Raw genomic sequence first — 22747 nt, 5'->3', positions numbered from 1 at the left:
GTTTTGATTTCTTCTGAGACTGTTCTCTGCTGCCATTAGTTATCAAAGCTGAAGACTACTGATTCCTCAGAATCAATGTTCTGCTAGCTAGGTTTGGAGTTGCCCTGGAAAGGATCAGCATATTTCATATATGATTCATACAATCAACTCACAAATGTGACCTGCTGCACCAAGAAAGGTTGAAATGTCTTTTAACACAATCAGTTTAGTAATAAGGTTGTATGAGTAATTTGGCTGACTGTCAACAATATCTGAATCAAAGAAACAAGGCGTGACTATATTGGCTTTTATGTTCAAAACCGGTTTCAAAATCAATTTCTACCAGAACAGCTGTATGTCAGAACACTTATATCCTGCAAAGCATATGAAGTCTGGCACATCTGTTCATGCACAGGAAGCAATATTTCACCTCTCCAAAGAAACCAAGCTAGAAACTGCATCCACAGATGTTGGGAAAAGGGGATGCTAATGAATTAAACCGGCAAAATGTTTGTATGAGGACAAGGGATACTTCCATACTTTATTCATATTTGTGTGAATACACTGAGAAAGCCAGCTTACTCTCTGGTCTTATATTTGGTATTTTTTAAACTGCCCAAGGATTTGTATCAGTGCTGGCAAAACACTGATGTTCAGTTCCTGTTCTTATATATTCTGAGTCAGCTTAAATAACTGGTGTGAAAGGGGGTGTAGCTAACATGTAACACATTCACATTCAAAAAACATGGCGACTATTAATAAAAAAAAGATAACCCCAACATATACTGGGACAATTAATGCATCCAACTTCTCACTGAGTATGTTCTTAATCCTCTGAAAAGTCATCCCCTTTCCTGCAACAAGCCCATTCCAACTCTGTGCTTTTTCTGGGAGTCCAACATGAAGAGACAGCAAAGGATTTTACTGACTGGGACCTTTGCACAGAGTGGTACTTCTGGTGGAAAACCATTTCTATAGTAATAGAATAATTACCCACATGGAAATACATTAAAAATTTAGTATTTAACAAATATTTTTATATACTATTTTGAAAAAAATGTAATAAGCATTTAGAACTTAATACATAAATGTTTAAAAACTAAACTAAAACTGATATGGAAGTATTTTATACATCCCACAATAATTATCACTACTGTTTATATTATTTTCAGTTATTTTATACTTATTGTGCTACCAATGTGGAATAAAAATATTTCCTTTCCCTCAAAATGTCCAATTTCAGTAAAAAATATAAGCCAGCCAGTGAACATGAATGGAAAAGTAGAAAAGGACGATATGACACTGGGCAGTGTGCAACACAACAGCACCCATACACCATCTCCAACATCACTACTTCACCTACCCTTTCAGGTATCCACATACATTGATCAGCTTTCCCTGAGCCCTCTCGTCTCCAAGCTCAACAGTCCCAGTCTCTCCCACACCTAGTAGGAGAGACACTCCAGTTCCCTCATCATTTTAGTAGCCCTTTGACAGACTCTCTCCAATAGTTCAGTATCTTTTTTTTTTTCCTTGCACTGGGGAGCACAGAACTGGATCCAGCACTCCAGGTGTGGATCACCACTGCTAAGCAGAAGGAAAAGATCATCTCCTTCAGCCTGCTGGCAACATTGCTAAAGGAGCCCAGGACACCATTAGCCCTTTTTGCTGCCTGTGCATGTTGTTGGTTCTCCTTCAGCTATTCATTATGCAACGAAAACAGAAAGGCCATTAAGTCTTTTCAAATGAGTTAAGTAAGTGGGATCAGAATAAAACCAAACATTACACATCTATTAATTTTCTTTAATAGAGAAAAATTACAGTACCATTTGTTTATAATAAGAACTCCTGTATCTTCTTTTGCTATTATAAGTCCATTTCCATTTTTCTAGAGTGTTACATACTTCCCCCTTCTGCAGCTTAGTAGTCCTGGGAACTCTCAAGTCCCAAAAAACATTTAATAATTGCAAAATTATGGCACAGAAATCCTTATATTATTCATTATTTACCATTAACCCATTTCCATGATCTCCAAGGAATATTTTCTTCTCAGCTAGGAAATGCGTTAATATGGTTGTTGCCTTTGTGCCAACCTAGCTGATGATGCTGGAGAATTATCTGTTCAGGGAGATATTTCTGTACCCTGTACTATATTCAGGTTGCTGTGCACCTTTGTATATAAACATGAGGCATAGGAGGTGGGAATAATAATATTGTGGCCTGGGCATGTCTTTCCAACTCTACTTTTTTTCTGTACCAATTATGCAGCAGAAGAAACTGTTGCCATCTTAAATATTTAGGACGAATTAAAACAACCTTTTATTTCTTTCTTCAAATTCTGACATTCTTTCATATGAATTATTATACTTTTCTCTCATGTAGAGATTAAAATATAAGCATGACTTTCAAAATAGAAAAAATCCCACGTTCTTGAAGACTGATGAAAAATAGCTTTGCTTTGCTCCACCTGCGAGTTAGCTGCTCTCATGATCCCCAAACAGTAATATAAAAATGCATGTAAAAAACATTTTTCAACCAAATACAAGTGAGAAAACATAAAAAAGTACAAGTACCTTGTTGTCATTTCAATCAGCAAGAGAAAAGATGCGGTCAGTGCAGGGGGACCCCTGGAAATTACATATTTATAGATGGTAATTTTCTATTCAACACATGATCATATTTGATACCCTTTACACACCACAGAGGCAGTAGGAGAAATTCCATGATGTCACAATGAAGAAAATGTTTTTGCATTTGGCCTGTCAGCAAAACTAGTTCTTTAAAACATGAAAATAGTTCAAACAGGAGCTGAGATCTTATTCTAAAAATCTTATCTGAATGTAATGAAAAAAGCAATATTTGATCGTATTACTTAGAGGATCAAGTATCTGCCAATTCTTGCCCAGAATCAATTATTTTGACCATTGGAATGCAGTGTATAGCCGCAGGAAAAAAATGGAATAAAAAGAATTGCATAGTCACCTTGTTTACATCAGTATTACAGCACAGTAAAAGTTGATCCATAGAGTGGAATACTTGGTACATGGACCTAAATTCATCATTATATTTAGGGAAGCCAGGGTTTGCTTCAGATTTGCTTTACTCTTGTTCACAAAGACTGGATGCCCAGTAATATCTGAGGTACCCTTCACTGCCCTCCAGGAGTGCCTGCTTCACGTTGTTTCATTAAAAAGAAGCCCAGTCTGTATGCTCCACAAGTGTGAACCAAAGTGGGAAGTGGGAATGATCTGCAGTGCACTCTTGATCTGAGGGCTACACTACTACAGGGCCAAGAAATCTGGCAGACTTCAGCTGCCTTCAGAGTTCGAAGCTGAAGTTAGCAGCGCTTCTCTGGCATCAGCTCCTCCACTTGCAGAGCTCAGCCAGAGTGGCTTAATGGCACACCTCCCCATATTATTCTACACTACCTCTCGTCCCAAAGATCATCCATGTATTGCTTACGCCATCCAGCAAGGCAAGGCACATCAGAGGTAGAGGCTACAGTCTGATGGGCATACAGAATGGCAGCAAGCAGTAACATTTTGTCCATTTACAGGGACTGCTGGTTTTGACAGTATTTACCCACAGTAACTATGTAATGAAGTAAGTGAAAAACATTACAACCCTGTAACAGTGATGCTAATGATGAAGTCATTCCCGTATCAGCAGTTGAGATCCGGGGAGGGGTATGGGGGGGGGGGTGGGTGTATAAGGAAGTACTCATTACTAGAGCAGCAAAACAGCAGATAGAATCCAATGCACAGGAACCAAATGCAGATAAAATATTAAGTACAGAAATTAGTATGTCCCTTCTACATCTAAGGTGATTATTAGTGAGTGTTTGGTGCAGTATTATCTCTTCTCAACAAAAGTACCAGAGAGAAATACAGCTCAAAAGATAGTAACTTTAACTGCAAAACGATAGCATTCTTTCATGCCACTGCCCGACACCAGATCTTGCTAATCCTGCCTGGATGCATTATGTATGAGTAAGACAGATATTATCAACCCAAGGGTACTGTCAGACCCTTTCAGCATAGTCTGCATGAAAGCACACGTGTTAGACAGGGTGGCAGGACCCTAGGTGAGGCACATACTCCATCCCAGGGCTAGTAAATATGCCTCTAAAAAGGACATGCTTTCCTCAGGAAGCGCTTGGATTCTCCAGGCACTCAGCTGGAGAATAAGCTTTCCCACTTATCCTGCAAGAGCAGATTTCTCAAAGTCTGCCTGTAAGCTACACAGCTCCTACCAGACTGTCCATTGAGAAACTCCTTTTGGTTGCGACAGGCTAAACTTTCAGCCTGACATGCAGTTCTTGAGAGCTGGACCCATACTCCCACAGAGCCCTGAAAACTTCAGTCATGTTTTTTGAAATGACATGTCATTAAAGATTTCCTGTCCTCACTGTGCTTAAGGAATGATTTCAGCAGGCAGAGGTCTGCTAAACCTCTGTGGCAAAGCATTCAGGCTTTAGTTCTATCACAGATGATATTCAAAAGACATGCATGAATTTCTGGTTTGCTGTTTGGGTTCATTGTTTTTTAAAAGCTAACAGTACTTTGGTTTTTTTTTTAAACCCAAAGTTTTTATACTAGAAATTGGTTCATCTTACTGTCATCCTGGATTTAAGATCTTATAAGGGTTAAACGGCAATCAAACCAGAATCCATCTGGTGTTGGGCTATTTATTCCCCCATAGACCTCTCAATAACTGCACATTTCTAGAAATACCTATCCAAAACACAAACATCACATCTTTAGATCTGCTTCTAGCAAAGATTTAGCATAAATAAAGAAACTTTTATCTTGTTTCGACAGTTATTTTCTATTATCTCAGATTCATTTTGCAATGGAGAGAAAAAAAGTAAAAGTTACAAAAGTCTGTTGAATAAAACTCAGCCAACACATCAAAAGAAAGGTGAGACTTCCTGAGGGTTCCTCTGAGAATTCAGCCAGGAATATTCCAATTATTCTTTTATTGGTTTACTTGCCTGCTAGGCAACAGATGGTCAAAAAATCTGTATCAAAGTAGGGGCTCTACCAACAGACTAGTTTATTATGAATGTTTCCTAATATAACAAATTACGTAAGTCTCAGAAACTTAAATTTGATAAAAGAGAAATGTGAATTAGTTTTATTAGGAAAGTTTTACTTCCAGACCTCTGAAACATTAGAAAACAAGATGAGGGTTTGTGCTGGTCTTTTGTGAAAGGTTTTTGCACTGGTATGTTCAGCAACATGAATACAACAACATTACTATAATGACGGGGTTTTAAAGCCAATGATTAGGAAGATTAACAAGCAATCAAAGAAACAGGTTCTTTAAAAACCTTCCTAAGAACTTCAACACCAACTTCAAGGTATTGAAAGAGGTTGTCATGGTTTAACCCCAGACAGCAACTAAGTATCATGCAGCTGGTTGCTCATTCCTCCTTCACGGTGGGGAGTAGAACCAGGAACAAAAAGCAAAACTTAGGGGCTGAGATCAGAAAAGTTTAATAATTTAAACTAAGTAAAATATAATAATAATAATTGTAATAATAACAACAATAATAATAATAATGAAGATGAGAGAGAAAGGAATAAAAAACAAAACTGGTAAGTGATGCATAATACAGTTGCTCACCACCTGCTGGTCGATGTCCATCCCATACCCAAGCAGCAATCGGCCCCTCTCAACCAAGTCCCCCCAGCTTATATGCTGAGCATGATGTTGTGTGGTATGGAATATCCCTTTGGCCAGCTGGGGTCAGCTGTCCTGGCTGTCTCCCTCACAGCTTCTTGTGTGACCGCTTGCTGGCAGACCATGGGAAACTGAGAAGTCCTTGATTTAGGGTAAGCGATACTTAGCAACAACTAAAATATCAGTGTGCTATCAACATTATTCTCATCTTCATCCTCAATCCAGAACACAATATGAGAAATTAAAATTTGTTTTTTTTATATAAATAGGCATATTGTGAAGTTGTAAGGCATCCAAGTTCCAAGACCTGAACTTGGGTATCAGGGTCTCTTTCAGTGGGATAAGGGAAATGAGAAAATTCTTAAAAATTAAATCTTTTAGGGCCATTTTGTACACGAGGTTCTTCTTTTTGGGCTAAGAACAAAGGAAGATCCATCACTTTTGACAGGGAATGGCTTGCAGCCAATTAGGTTAAAGGGAAAGCCCCTTTTCAGAGAAAAGAAACCTTTTTAGGTAAAACTGAATATATTAAAACTTATCTGAAAAGGGTGGGATTTTGGAAAACTATAAAATGTATAAGTTGTACGCCCACGAGATCTTTTCTCCCTGAAAAACTCAGTGAGAGAATGACCCGGCACGCTGAATAAATTCTTTGTTTCTTTGTTCCCCGAGTTATGCTGTTTTTCTAAATTTAAAAAAGGGATTTTTCCCACAACAGCACCGTACCAGCTACTAAAAAGAAAACGAACTCTATCCCAGCTGAAACCAGGGCAGGGTACAAGCCTTCCTGCAGTTCACAGAACTGCAGATCCTGAGATTCACATCCTGAAATATTCGAAGTAGGAAAAAAATTTAACATGGACAATATTTTGGCAGAGAGAAAATGTCATTATTGACTAGATTTAGCCAGTAGCTTGATATTGGTCTTCTCATTTCTTCTCATTTCTTTGGTAAAAGGCATGATGAGACTTTCACCTTGACTGCAGCATAAAGATGGCATATCTTTCACAAAATATTTTACACATCCAGATTTTGTCTTCAGTTACAGCAGTCTGAACCTATGGAAAAACTCTTTAGCAGCTAAGACACATTTAGCATCTAACTCACAGCGAAGCTCTGAGGACACACGCTTTTCGAAGAGACTGGCAGAAGATGGAGCTTTTTCTTTCCAGAAAAGATCTGGAACCATGAATTCATTTCATACTGCAACTTTATCTTTCCACACGCCTTCCAATTTTCGTGTAACAGGTTTTAAAGTTCTGTCAATTACTTCAGCCTTCCACTACTTGAACGACCTTGTGTATGCACGGTGTACCACAGGGACGAGCCAGCTGCCACTGCTGAACCCAGCACCTGTACTCTGCTTGAAGCCTGGTACAGTTCATTAGAAGGAGCTTTCTAAAAATTTATAATTCGCACCTGTTACCATCCCAAATGTACCCTGGGATGTGTCAAAAGCTTTGAATGTGTTTCAGTGGCACTTACTGCAGTGTTTTAATCACATAGCCAATTAATGAAGAACACCTATCTAGTCTTGTTAAGTTATCATTTCTTGCACTGAAATGAGCCACAGTTTTTCTTCCCACCATCTGGAAATAAAAAGAAACTACCAGCTGCAAATTAGTATGCTCCCCACCTCCACTTTGAAACAAAAATTGCTTTATTGCACCATCAGAAGGAACTGAGCATGAAAACAGTGAATGAAGTTTGTATTGTGGGCAGTAAGGAATTATAACACAACATTAAAAAATTAGGCCATTTCATGCTGTGGAGTTCAAATCTGTAAGCAGCATCTTTGCATTAAAATGCAACTTCATGTAGAAGAAAGGTTTATCTACTAGATGCAGCAGGGGAACAGAAATATTTACTTCTAATCTTGTTATCGATTTGACATGTGGAACACAGGGAAATTACTAGCATCAGCTGTTTTGTTTGGCAGAGGAAGACACATAGTCCTTACCTATCTTTGTAAGATATTTCAATATTTCATATGTAAATCAACCAGACATAATTCATTTGCATGTGAATAAATCCTATTATTGTCTTCTGTTTTAATACCTATTTCTCAGTAATTTCTCAGTAAATTTCTCGGTAAATACCTACTCAGTAAATACCTCAGTAAATACCTACTAAATTTCTCAGTAAATTTCTACTAAATTTCTGCTAAAATTTCTCAGTAAATACCCACTTCTCAGTTGAAGAATTCAACAGCATGCAAAGCAAAACAGAAGCAAAACAATTTAACACAAATTGCAAAAATTCACTAAAGCAACTAACAAAAATGCACAGAACTGAAGTGCAACACACTCCACTTTTACACACAGCATATTCCATCTTGAATACTAATTTCTAACTTAAAAATAATAGTTAAGATAGATTAGGAGACAATACTTACACAAGGGCCAAAGTGAGATAGTTTTAAGGATGAGACGGCTTATTCTAAACTCTAAATCACAGTCCTAAATATGATGATACTCTGCCATCTGAATACAGCCCACCTGAATATACTCACAATTTCAAGCTCAAAATAGAGCATGAATTTGCAAAACTCAATGGGGAAATACTTCAACTGTTGTAAGAACTAGTTTAGTGAACTATAAACAATTTTTATAGATACACTAGTCATATTCAATCATTCACATGTTTAGGGCATCCCACACACCAAATACTAATTGTGGGAAACATAAACTTGATTTGTTACACTGGAATCAGGATACTCAGGATAATCACAACTGTATATCCTACCAATAAAAAAAGGGAAAAGAAAAAAATAGCATTGCAATTGCACATACTATTTATCTTCACAAGCAGATGAAATGTAGAGGATTTTGCTTATCTAGAAGAAGTTATTAGAAATAAATAGGGATGTAGCATCTAAGGTAAACTACATATACAAGACATTCAGCCAGCAATGTAAAGACACACACAGAACAACTTAAATAATATAGTGTTTGAAAGTCACACAGGATCTGTTTAGTTTTATGGCAATTTGTTTTAAAACAATGAACCTCTCTTCAATTTGTTAGAAAAATGACTCTTGGTAGGATAGCTGATGATTCTAGAAATTCTTACAACTATAGGATGATTTTCCTAGTGAAAATACATCATTCTAGTCTCTCGGGACAGAATAAGATAGTCCTGCATAAAACAAAAGCATTAAATCAGTATGAAAATTCATCAAAAAATACTCCAGCTCTCCAGTCACAATTCTGGTCCCACCATGTCAGTCAAAGACCATCAACACTGACCAATGATTTTGAGTCCCATTTCCTTAAATCCCTTTCTAGCAAGGCAGCACACATATCAGAAATGCTTAGCAAGACTGAATCACACTAAGGTTTCATGTTCAGCACCTCCTGCTTGCATTTGCAAACCATGACCAACATGAAAAAGGCTGGATTGATATGACCTGTGACTCTATAAGGAAAGTGCGATACTGTATGTGGTGTCTCTCAGACCTCAATATAATGGGAAAAGGAATGTAAAATTGGTGGTAATTCCAAAAAAAAAAGGCCCAGCATCAAAGAGCCTGGGCAGCAATGTGTAAATTGATAGTTAACACACCTTGACAAGGGAGAGATTTCTTTGTAAGTGTCTGGTCCTATGAATGCATCCAGTTTCTTGTAATTTTCAATTATCAGAATTTGTAAACTAGTTACAGTGGTATGACTGCATTACTTCCCCACTAACTTCAAAGATGATGCAATTTATGATATATCACTAGTTACCCAGAAGGAAAAAATAAGGTTCCCCTTGAGATATGTGTACCTGAGATACACAGGATAGAAATATTTTAGTGGTGGCATCTGTATTAACAAACAGGAGTCCTGTTAAGTTCTTTCAGCTTTGCTAGCTGACATTTTAATCCTGCTTGAAATAATGCTCCTTTACAAGGGACAGGCAGCAATTGTCAGATACATTATCATTACAGGAAACATGTTCTTAGGTTGCCAGCTCCTATCTGTTGTTAATTTGTCCATACATTTTTGGCTCTTTCTGTGCTTTTCCCAAGTTATTACATGAAACACCTAACTTAAACCCAGTTTTGCTAGGAAAAAAATTGCTATGTGGATCTACCCCCTTTTGCATCAGTTGTAGTTTACCTGAATGCAATAACTCAGAGCAAACTAATCCACCAGGAAATGAATGTTTCTTCCAGTCTGACAAACTGACTTGGCTTACTGTTGAGGTTCAGCTCACAATAGACCTAGCACAAGGTTGGACCACAGGTGAGAATCAAGAATCCAAGACATCTTCCTACCGCTGGCAAAGCTGTTAGGTAGGCTCAGCCCATTTTGTTTTACAACACCCTGAGCAAACATTTAACAGGCAAAGAAAGGCATTCAGCATGCCAAAGCAGAACAAATACTGCCTTCTTCTCAAAAAGGCTACTCGTGTATTTGGTCAGTTAAATGGGCTGTATTAACTGGTGTGTAGTTCGTTTTCTACAGAGGACACAACTGAACAATTCCCTAGAAGGGAGAGGCAATATTTCTGGAGTCTCCACTGAAGGAAAGATACAGAAATGTGCATTGCACACTTCGATATGGCTTCAGTAATTCCTTATTCAAGTAGCTGCAATTTTCTCTAATGTTGTTGAGCAGAAAAACTATTACCAAAGGAAAAAAGAACATCCAGTGCAAGAAAATAAAAGCACACTGAAGTGCTCTCCCCCCCAGGATGGGAAATCAGCTTACTGTATGGGAACACTGCCTAGCAGCAGGAATGGAGAACTGCAAGACAAAATTCACAAGCTCCTATTCTCAACCATACTAATGGCTCATACATGACCTTTCACAACTGTTTGTCTGAGTTCATTCTTTTGCAAAATACATACGGAAATGTCACTGTAATATCACAAGATGCAGAATATAATAGAAGTAAACCAATAAAACAGTTTCTGGTAAGCACGCGCTTCAAGATCTTCTGATAAAAAGTGTTTCAGAAATGTGAAAGATTATCACCATCTCCCTCATGACATCTAAGGATATGGCATAATGCAAGGCTAAAACCTGGAGTTCAAACTTCTGTTTGAGACGTTGAGAGAGCTTCTATCTTTTGCTTTGGCTGAGATTCATGACTAGTAAGAACTCCTAGTGTAAATGACATTTGAAGCAGCATACAAAATCCTATCAGGTGGCTGTTAGCCCCAGAAAACTTGACCTGAACATTCAGCTGGCTTCACTAGGTACATATAGCTGCACTAAAAGATATGACTGAAACATAAAGACTTACCTTTGCACTACAGGTATGCATAACAACTCCAACAATAAACTAAGGCCTAAATCTAAGGCCTGAGATCAGCCTTAGATTTACTATTTTCTTATCAATATAAATTGTTGATTCACACAATACAACATCATGTAGCGTTCATGGTTCTTTGGTTGCCCAACCAGACTTGCAGCAGTGGACCACAAGCCAGGCTGGAGTCCTTGATTTTTCATCAGATGTACGAATGCACATAGGTAAATTAAACAATCTCTTATCCTCACATAAGAGAGTTTCATTGCTAATTTCATTGCTAAATAGTAATCATTCAAATTATTTACAGCATTTTGCTTTACTTTCTGTGCACCACTTACAGTTTACAGTAGCTAGGACTTTCAAATAGTAATACAATTATAAATCTTTGAGCCTTATCAATTTTTGCTATGGTGCTGAGTCAGCATTCCAACACTAACCAAAAATATAGTCATGAGGATCATAAAATCATAGAATTGTTAAGGTTGAAAAAAAAATCTAAGGTCATCAAGTCCAATCATCAATATATGTAATATCTATAAATAAGTAACAAGAAATGCTGTGAACTGTTTAAAATTTAATTGTCCATTAGTAAATCATACAGCCTAGAGTTTCCAAAACTCTACAAGAGATGGAAGTTCTTTAGAGTTTTCTCATTTCCTTTCGGCTGTAGGCATCAAAGGGAAAGGTCTGTGCCATTCTTGTACAGCACACGGTTGGGAAAATAGCTATTTTGAATAATATACAGAGGAGAGATTCCAAGGCCTTCTCACATTAATCTTAAATACAACAAGCAATTTTTAGGGCTCTTTTCCCTTTTTGTGAAGGGAGATGTATAAGCTTCTATAATGAAGTCCCCAGGAGTTAAACATCCAAGCTATGTAATTTTATAGCAGATCTCTGGACATGTTGTTACTTCCTGAACACACGGGGTATTTTTCCACTTCAGCTTTCTTTAAGTCACATACAGTACAATCTCAGCCTATCAGGGAGGAGGTGAAATCAGATCTTCATCTTGTGTTTGCATTTGATGACTCTAAAGTAACATCCCCCTTTTCAAATTATCTTGTAAACAAAGGAGGATAGCTACTCTAGCTTGCCTCTAGACTTTGGCACTAGTACTGCACATTGCAATGTCTAAGCCTGCCAATCACATTTTAAAAGCTTGATCGAGCAAAATATGTGTTCATAGTATGCCATGTAGTTTTAAAATAACATAGAAAGTAGAACACCAAGTGTCACATAAGAGAAAATTCAATACAGACTTTAAAATAAAATCATACGCAAGTTCTGTTCTGGTGAGTGCTGCATCATTTGAGGTCTTCTGAAAGATCACTTTTGCCTCTTAATGCTGAGAAATCTTCTCACTCTTGGAAATAATTGTAGTTTTAGTATGTATTTCATAGAATCATAGAATGGTTTGGGTAGGAAGGGACCTCAAATATCATCTCATTCCAACCCATCCTGCCATGGACACCTTCCACTAAACCAGGTTGCTCAAAGCCCCATCCAACCTGGCCTTGAAAACTTCCAGGGATGGGGCAGCCACAACTTCTCTGAGCAACCTGTGCCAATGCCTCACTACTCTCACAGGAAAGAATTTCTTCCTAATATCCAACCCAAACCTACCCTCTTTCAGTTTAAAGCCATTCCCCCTTGTCCTGTCACTACATGTCCTTATAGAAAGGCCCTCTCCAACCTTCTTATGGGCTCCCTTCAAGTACTGGAATAGGTCATTCCAGAACCTTCACTTCTCAAGGCTGAACAATCCCAATTTTCTCAGCCTTTCCTCATAAGTGAGGTGCTCCTAAAAACATTTTCAGTAAAGTTGAGCAAAGGATTCCTTTTACAGTCATTTTTAGCAATATCATACAGCCAGTACAGCACAGACAATAAGTCATAAAATTCAAGTACTGCCTGAAATGTATTTTTTTTGCAAAAGCCAAAGTTCTGAAGCTGGATTCATCTCTCATTAGAATCAAGCTTCTGCTTATTGAAAAAAAATGTAAACAATTATATGTCTTAACCTTATCATTTCAATATCTAATTCTGGTTGGTCCCTCTCCCCACTTAACCCAACTTATGTATCTACTCTTGGAAACCTTTTGTGAAGCAGCTACTGTTAAAGAATTTAAGATTATTTAGCTGAGCAAATTTAAACAGTCTTTAAGTAATTGAAAGGCACAGAAGGAGGTTCATCCTACTACAAGTAGGATGAAATTCAGAGGTACATTTTAACCTTTTCATTTTAGCTTCTGGAGTTATTTTTAACATATTCAGAAAAAACATTCAGTGTGTGGGACATGAAATGCACAGCAAAAAGAGCAAAAGATATGATACACCCCCATTCTTATAGTACCATGCTCTTAAATGCTCTCAAAAGCTGCACTTGCAATGGTATTAAATTGTGCTTGAAAACATTCTATATAGAGGTTCTGGTCACTCCAGAAGTTTACACTTTGCAGTAGAGGACAGTAAAAAGACGCACTAAGCCTCTACTCCCTGTTATCATAACAACAGTCTGGACTCAGAATTCTCAGGAGAAAGACGGAATACTGATGGTAAAGTTTCTACTAGCAAATAGTATGAAACTTTGTCAGAGGACATAGCCTCACTTTCTCACAAACAAGCAGAGCTGTACTCAAAAGACTACTGGATAGGCTTGTTCCACTGGCAAAACCTGTTTCCCAGCCCAATCTCCACCCTCAGCTGCTGCTAGGGAACACTGCCTAAGTGATCTCCCTCCTTTCCCATTGGCATTTCCCCAGTTCCTCAAAGATGATGTGATAACTTTGAAGCTGCTTAAGCAACTGTCACAGAATCAGTTTAGAGTACAGACTATGGTTCTACTTAGGAAGCATCAGCTAGTAAACGTTTGGAGTCTGGTGACAGCTGGTGTACCACTTTGATTCATATGTGCTTTTAGTTCAAGGAAGTTTGCATACTCTGTTTTCAGGAGACGAATGTGTATCTTTTTCTTTCCAAAGGAAAGAAATTCCATATGTTCTTCCAAGAGGTGCTCTGATACTTTCCTGAAGCACAGTCACTTGAAATGCTTTGCTTCATTCATTTCTTTCAGTTCTGCTTTTAACCACATTGCTGTTTTGTCCTCACAAGAAACACAATCTGTTTCAGCTAAGTTCTTCAGTGAAAAAGTGAACTGACACATTTTTCCCAGGTATTCTGGGTCACATCTGTAACTACATTAGGTCTTCAGTTGAATTTTGTACAAACATCATAACTCTCAAGCAGCTGAGGTCAGATCCAGAGAGATAGTAGGAATTTAGGTAGCTAATTCCTAAGAAACTTTTTATTGCTATTCTTTAATCCTAAAGGCATCCAAACTGTCATAGGAGTCCTAATTTTTCTCAAATTGCTAAAATTCCACTTCTGCACATGCCAAGAAATATTTTGGTCTTCATATGGTTTCAAAGTAGCTTGCAGCCTACTTTATAATTAACCTGGAGCAGCAGCTAAAGTAGGCATTTCTCCATAGAGTATGATGTTCCTGTATCCAAAAGACCTCCACAGATTATTAAAATGATGATGCAGTGGGCCAAAGTGAAATAAAGAAAGAAAAAAAAACAGCCAACAAATAAATGAAAACAGGAGAAACAACAGATTTAAAAGAAGACATTTTAAATTACATTCAGATAAAAGTGAAAATCCTACTAAACAATGGTCAGGAATTGATTGTTAAGTTTTAGAAGTCTTGCTCTGAGAATGTATGTGATTTTTAGCTTGGGATTTGATTTGTAGATGTCAGTAGAATAGTAACAAAAATTCCAGCATTACAAAAGGATTAAAAATAGAAAATATTTAATGAAAGGTAATTTGGGGGAAGATGACTCTCTTTCTTTTAATAAAGATGTAAATATCATAGAATAAAGTCAGAGTAATGATTAGAAATAATAACAGAGCAACAGGAGACCATGTAATTCATCTACGACAGCAAATAATGGTAACATAGCTCAAATAGGAAAAAACAGAGAAATAGCAAAGGTAAACATTTACAAAAAAAGTAGTCAATTAATAGGCCCAAGGTAGAACACCAGTAACTCAGTCCTGACCCCAGTTAAACTCTGTGTATCATACTAAGTTCAATGGACTTGTTTTGTGATTACGCTTTATTTATTTTGGGGGGAGGGATAGTGGGTGTGTGTTTCAGCAAGGGAAGAATTACCCTATGCCTAACACAGGACTACTGAGGCAGCAGCTGCGGCCCTTCACCTGTTGAGAGCTGCTGGGATGGCTCCTTATCACAGATTAAATTTAGCAAGGCAAATGGAACCGAACGACACAGAAGTGAGGACAGATTTTGTAAGAAAGACATTCCATCCATGAACAGCCAGCACTGCTCTAAACAATAATACAGTCCTGCTACTCCATGGCATATCCAGTTTCTGCCAGGAGATGGTTTTTACTACTCATTGCCTGTAAACCACAAATATTGGATTAGAGTGACTCTTGACATCCTTTGTTACAGCAAGCACAAGCAGGATTTTGGCACAGCTGATTGCTGCAGTCCCACGAGAAACCAGGAACTACCACCCTGCCTGGAACACAAGACATGACAGACCCAGATTTCCTCTCTGCTATTGCTTGCTTCAATAGAGAAAACAAGACCTTTGTCCTGGGCACACAAGAGATAAGTGACCAATCTGCCAGCTCTAACTGTCATCTCTGGCAACTGAGTGGCTTGTGTCCTGAAGCACAGAGCCTAATATCCTTCCCAAAAAGTTTATATCGTTGCTTTTGACACATGCAGGTTTCTTGGAGACCTTCATACAACACATTTTTGGTTTGTGTTTTTTGGTGGGTTTGCTGAGTTTTGCTTTGTGTTTTTTGGGGATTCATTGTTTGGTTGTTTGTTTGTTTGGTTTTTTTTTAACTTAAGCCCCTACATTTCTGCTTTAATTTTTTTTTTAATACTTCATTGAACATTCCCATGATTTTGTGTTGTAAGGCAAAGATACCAAAAGCATCCAATCTACTTGCTCAGTATTAGTTCATATATACTCAACTTCTCTTACACCTCCCCTAGATGTAGTAGTCTTTTTGTCTCCTCTTTCTAAAAACAGCTAGAAAACCCTGGTTCAAATCCTTGTCCTGAAAATAACATTAAGCCAAACTCAATTGAAACCTCCCACATCTCAGAAGGCAGCATCTTAACCCAGGGGCCAGACTAGAATATGACAGAAGCAAGTCTGGAGCTTCTCCAAAGGAATTCTCCCTGAGAAGAAAGTAGACACTCAGGCAGACAGAATGACTCTCTGACTTCACGTTTATACTACTTAATACAAGTGGTTCCAGGACTGATGTATTTGGAGGCCGACAGCCTCGGGGATAGTAGCTTGTGACTACCCTGTCCCAGAACACCCTGTAGCCTTCAACCACTTGGCTTCAGATCCAAACAGTTGGCTTATTCAATGTAATCCTTCTTTTCTGGCATCTTTCTCAACCTCCCTTGCCATCATTTCCTTTGATTTTCTTAGAAGTACTCCAATATAAAAAACACTGTCGCAGGGCGAAGCACAACCTCGCTTTGCGTCGAGATCATCTACAGCAAATTACCTTTTCCCGGAGATGTTGTTTTCAAGTCATAAACAACTCTTAAAAGAGAAATAAAGTTCCCAAAGTTTGGCATCCTCACCCTGGTGAATAGCTGCAATTCATCCCACCAATTAAAATAATCTATAAGCGCTACAGTCAGAGCAACAGTACAGTGAAGCTTCAGTTTTCTGCTGGAGTCAGGAGTGACTACTAGTGAGACCAATCTGAGTTTAATCCATCACAAAGTTTCCATATTTTAATATAAGAAGCAACAGAGAATCTTATGACTGGTCTCTCATTTGGTATGAATTATGAAATGTATTTATTCGGTGTGTATTAATGAGATACTACAGGCATCGCCAGGGACACAGCCCACATATTCTGACAGCATCAACATAAAATATGCATTTTACAATGAATTCAAGTATGAGACAAAAAAAAATCCACTTTCCCTAAAGCCTCTGTGAACTATCCTCTTTCTATTTAAGTAAAATTCACATTTTTCCATAAGGTATGAGAGACACAGGTAGTTTCATCCATCTGAGGATTCTACTGTAAGAGACTACATATCTTATGATGTCTTTGCAATGCTCCATTGTGATGCTTTCATGGCACTACCTCATATTCCATGGATTCGTTAAGATCTGTAATGAACTTTCTTTTGTAGTGCATCCACTTACTCCAGCACAACATCACAGCCTGTTACTTTTTGTAAATAAAGGCACAGTTAAGTTTCTCTGTCAAGTCATCAGTAGCAATGCTTATGAGAGTCAGACCTAAGCAAGAACATCCTTATGAATCAAATGATATATGCATTAACTCCTCGTACTGCTTGCCAGTAAAACTCCTGTAAGTTATTTAACGTGAATGCAAAACTTTCCCTGAAAGCCATGTTTCTTCTCTACTAGCCCTTAAACCAAGCACTTTCAAACTAACAGCCAGTGTCACCATTTATCTACAGCTACTGCATACTCTCTTCATAACACAGCAAGCAGAAACCCAAATTCAGTATATTGCAGATCTTGGGGGACATTCCTTGCAGTGGAGCACAACACACTCATCCTCAGTGTCAACAATGAAACTGGTATAAGCCAAATTCTGGAGGAGATGCTGCTTTGCACGAACCACCCTGCAGACAAATACATTACAGGCTTTGAAAGTGGTTGAATACTAACAGTTCTCTTACTGTCTTGACTCCTGTGGCTCAGAGGAATGACCACCTGACCTTAATCAAAAGATTTAAAACATGCACTGCCATCACAGAAGATGCAACTTCTCACCCCTCCTCTGCAAATCCCTAAATCAGGGCAAGGCTCTCCTAGCTTCCTTCTAGTGGGTATCTTGCCAACCCTATCACAACAGAGAAGGATCTTTTTCAGCATCCTTCTGGTATGCAAATGTTAAGTGAAATCTACAGCCGTATTTGTGTTTCAGATGAAGGCAAAAATACTCAAAGCTGGACAGTCAGAATAAGACTTATGGTCTGTTTACATAAAGTGCCATGGGACATCCTTGCACAGAGAAGACTCTTTCCAAAAACAAACATAAAAATACAGGCCCCAAGTTCCTAAATCAGCATTTCCTATCCTTCCCTATCTATTTTCCTTCAAAAAAAGAAGTCACTGTACACTTCATATCTTGCAACACAGCTAATATCAAGCAATATCAATTTCTTCAATTACTTCATTCTGCTTACAGTTCATGTAGTGCAGTATTCTCATATTGCACCAATATGGGATAAGAACGCAGACATTGCCAAGAGTGGTGAAAACACCACCCAGAAGAGTGAGTGCAAAAAATTACTTCATTTTTATTGTTAGTAATAAAAGACATGAGTACAGATGGCCCCACAACAAAGCCAACCAGAAAGAACTGCTTCAGCACGATGATTCATGACATCTAGCACTGAGACACGCAACAACCATAGATATGTATAAGGTCATAATTACAGAGAGTTTCCAAGACAGACATTATTTAAATGCACACAGTTGTATAGTCTTACTGTTTATGTTGTCAATTATTAGTGACCTAATTGCTTTCTCTTACACATGGCTTGTATGGCCTTCTGCATGACTGCTTAAGTTGCACAGGGAGGAATAAAGTCTTTAGAAGAGAAACCTCCTGCTAGTCACTTCCACAATCTGCTGAAGCCTCACCACCAGCCCATTTCACTGCCCTTTGTTTGCCCGTCCTTTAGGCAGCTTGTGACAGTCCTGTGACAGCCCATGTGTGCTGCAACATAAACTGCTTTCAAGTAACAATTTGCCTTTACTGTGTTTATTCTGCAAACTCCCTCCATTTATGATTTTTTTCCAAATTCTTAAATGACTTTATCACTTTCTTCAAGGATTTTCTCTAGTGAGTAAGAAGTCAAGGAATATAATAAGGACAGGAAGGAACAAGTGAAGTTAGGGATGCTATATTTAAACACTTTCCCTACATATTTTATATAGAAAACTAAAAGGTTATGAAAGAAGCCTTGTCCTCTGTGCAAGGAGTAGGTGTGCATTTATTTACATGACGAATGACAAATTCAGTAAGCTGAACATATGGAACATCCTTGTGCTCCCTGCAATTTCACTTATGCACAAGAAGCAACCCTCAGTTGGTACCACCAGTACCAGAGTTTTCTTTTCTGCTTTTATTCTTACTGTACTCGGCAAAGGGAGGGCATTTCAGTTTGTAATAGTACAGCATTTTTTAAATGTTCAAACACTTCTGAACAGCTGTTTGAAGTGACCAGGTAGGTTCTGCTCCTTGTCTTCCATTTTCATGGCCATTTCAAGAGCCTTGAAATATTTCTTGCACAGGTGCAGACTTAATTAGGGAGAAAAAATGCACCTCACCAGAAATCTGCAGGCTCTGGGGAGTATTTGAATAAGTGGTGGTCATACTACATTAATCTGGATTTATACCTGTCTACCTTGTACAAGTTATTTCTATTAAACAGGAATCAAGTGCAGCTAAAGACTACTACATAAAAGAAGAAACAGACAGATTTTGTTAAAAGGGGCCCAATGCAAAGGACTATTGGACATAGAAGGAAGTACCACCATTTGATCTATAATATTGACCTATTACATCAATGATGACTAAATGAACTTCAGTTTATGAAACGGACAGAAATAATGATAACTCATGCATTTCAGACCTCTGTCTGTTCTGAGGATATGCCATTTAAGTGGAGTTCTCTAATGGGTTTTCCATTTGGACAATGGTACCTTGCGTCTTCTTTTCTTGTAGGGCCTCTATGATCAAGTCAGCCACACATGTAGGGCCAGGTTATGCCTTGCCCTTAAGAAGATATGCAGTGGGTAAGAGATATCTCTGCCTGAACTGTATTACTGAATTCAAACACATTAAAACATGTGGCTATGTATTACCAGGCAGTACTAAGGTGTTACGAACTCAGTCCCACCCCCACCGTCCTGATTGTGAACATTTTTTGATTGATTTATCTCTGAAATCAATATTACCAGATTTAAAAATAATAAACTGCAGGGACTGTGGATTGGATTTGTCTGGTTAAAAAAAAAAAAAAAAAAAGAGAAGTTACATGCAGTACACTGTGTAAGAACATATAGAAAAGCAGGATACCTTTTTCTTTTTAAAAAGGGTTATTATAGAAAAAATAATTTGAATAAAAAAATAGCTCTCGGACAAAATAATTTACATTTTATAGTAACAGACAGTGTAACTGATTAGGAATGAGAACAAGCATCATAAGGTCAATTAGGCACCTTAAGTTTAAAGTGCCTTACAGTTTTACTGAAAGTAAAAAAATAAAAAAAGTAAAAATTTGAGTGCTGAAGTATTATCACAATTCCATGTTTTTTCCACTCACAGTATTACTATACATTGATTAATGTTTAGAAATTTATTCACTGAGAACATTCAACTGTCACAAGCATGTCACTTTCTCTCTTCACACAAACTTTAACTCTAGTTATTAATATGCAGACGGGGGAAGTGTTGTGTGGACACCCATAACCCTGGTTTACTTTTTACAAACACAACCTCCTTATAACAGGCAGACACCCTAATCTCTAGACTCAATGACAACTATTTATAGCAATATTTACAGGACAAGCACTGCCTGTTTGAAATCAGTCAGGAAGCGCCAAAATAAGATCAAGTAAGCAAATTATTAAATTATTAATATCTGCTGATTACATTTCCCATAATAGAAGGAGTGCTAACTCGGGGGCAGGGAGGGGGGAATAAAAAAATAAACAGTGCATCTTTTATAGTAGTATCAACGTATTGCCAAGACTCAAAGCCCTCTGGTTGGACAAATTTTAGGGTGATTCTTTTAACGCTTTTCTTATTTGACAAGCCTTTGTTATTTATTTCAGTGAGCTGCATTCAAATCACCAGAGCCCAGCTCCCCAGCACAAACGTCTCCACTCATCCTTTAGAAATCTGTCCACTATGCTCTTCAGTGAAATCCGATTGCTGAAAAAAAAAGTGCTTATAAAAACTATAGTCAGATGAATGCTTCCTCAAGCTTTTCAAAACAACAATGAAACCTGCTATTTAGAAGAAAATAAGCATTATCTTTTAGTCTTTTACATGCAAACGTTAAATGGAAATTGACAGTAAAATATGAAACTGAAGTTTAACTTCATCAGTAGGCTCCGCTTAGCAGTTTTCCCCTCTCCGCCCAAATCAGCCTGAAAGAAACGCACAGGAGACACCCCCAAAATAATTTAAAAGTTCAAAGAAAGAGATGGGCATTAGGCAGGATTTTCGAAACCGCCAGTGATTTCAAGGTGGGGGGACCTGACAACCTGGCTTTTAACGCTGAATTAGGGCGGGTTTCAAATACGGGTGATGAATCCTACACAAAACATGCCTCTCACACACGAGAGTCTGGGAAGTAACAATTACTGGGGAGCCCAAGCGCCGCCGCCCCCCGAACGCCCGGGGCCGGAGGTCGCACCGTCCCCGCGGCCCTGGACATGCGGGGGCCGGCGGGCCCCGGCCCCTCTCCCACAGCCCCAGCTGCCCCCAAACCAGCCCCTCTTATCTCCGCGGCGGCCCTGAGGGGGTCCAGGCCTCCCCGGAAGGCCTCCGGCGCCTTCCCTTACCCGTGGTGGAGAGGACGGTGCTGGCGAAGAAGAGGGAGGAGGTGAAGTCCCAGTTCCAGTTTCCCGAGGCGTTGCTGAGCACCGAGACGCCGTAGTTGCTGGCCTCCAGCACCCGCATCAGGAACTGCTCCAGCTGCTGCTCTGAGAGGCAGGCATGCTCCTCCAGGAAGCGCTGCTTCAGCTTGCCCAGCTCCTGGCGCAGCAGGTCCTCGTAGGGCAGCTCCACCGAGGAGAAGACCACAGCGCCGAACACCAGGTAGAGCAGGTAGCCCAGCACCAGCAGGGCGAAGCACCAGGCGGAGCGGTGCTGCTCCACCAGCCGCACGCAGGAACTGCCCGCCAGCGACTGCAGCATCTTCCCGAGCCGGGGCCGGCTTGCGCCCCGGGCCGGGCCGGGATGCCGAGGGGGAGCGGGGGTTGAGGGACAGAGGGAAGGGAAGGGGGAGCGCGGCCGGCGCCTGCCCCCTGTGCGGCCGCTGGCTGACTTTGGAGGCGCGGAGCCGCGCTGATGTGGCGCTCACGTGGCCGCCGGCGCAGGTACCGCGGCGGAGGGAGGAAGGGAGGGAGGGAGGCAGGGCCTCCTGCTGCTGATGCTGCCCCTGCCGCCGCCAGCCGCCCGGTCCCGCCGGCTCTCCCGCCCCACGCCTCTGCCGCTGGCTGCCGGGGCGCCGGCGCTTTCTCTCGTTTCTGTTCCTTGTCAATGAGTAACGCGTGGGGAGCGCGGGGGATCCCCCGCTGGCGCTCAGCGAAGCCGATCCAGAGCGCCCCGGCCCCGCGCTGCAGCGGCGGTTTATTCCCATTTCCACACAAAGTCTCTGGAGATTTCTTTGCCTCGCTGTTCCCCACCCCCTACAGTTGGAAACTCCCAAAACAGCAATTCCTTCCACTATTGAGTTGTTTTATTAGTGCTATTTATTTATTCATTCACATTTCAAAGAAGAATAAGGTGACGCAGTGTGAAGCAGTAGGCTGAATTTCATTCAGTTCAGGACATGACGAGTTCAAAGAAACTCAGATATTGGGCAATAATGTCCTCCCTCAGGTCCATAGCTTCAAAATGGGGCCTTTTAGGGGTGCAATTCAAACTAGCTGACCTCCATACAACTAGCAACTCTCCATACAAGCTAAAGGAGTCTTTGCCACTGTGCTGGGTTTCTGGAGACACTTTTTAATGGTGTGAAGTGCCCAGCTAGCGCTCA

The 22747-nt window shown here is 39.6% G+C and overlaps 1 protein-coding gene across 1 annotated transcript in view; it reads right to left on the bottom strand.

Annotated features, from left to right (window-relative positions):
• The window catches only part of KCNK1 (potassium two pore domain channel subfamily K member 1), a 34102-nt gene extending 11968 nt beyond the window's left edge, over positions 1-22134 (bottom strand). Inside the window, exon 1 of the mRNA XM_051783218.1 lies at positions 21549-22134. Coding sequence (XP_051639178.1) covers positions 21549-21903 — 355 coding nt within the window. The 5' untranslated portion in view covers positions 21904-22134. The remainder of the gene's footprint in view (positions 1-21548) is intronic.
• Between the last annotated feature and the right edge of the window lie 613 nt (positions 22135-22747).

Source organism: Manacus candei, unplaced genomic scaffold (assembly GCF_025592945.1).
Source record: "Manacus candei isolate 608988 ecotype Guabito, Panama unplaced genomic scaffold, ASM2559294v1 h1tg000017l, whole genome shotgun sequence".
In the NCBI taxonomy this organism is placed as follows: Eukaryota; Metazoa; Chordata; class Aves; order Passeriformes; family Pipridae; genus Manacus; species Manacus candei.
The sequence above is the reverse complement of the archived record's forward strand: the minus strand, read 5'-3'. Positions and strand labels throughout refer to the sequence as shown.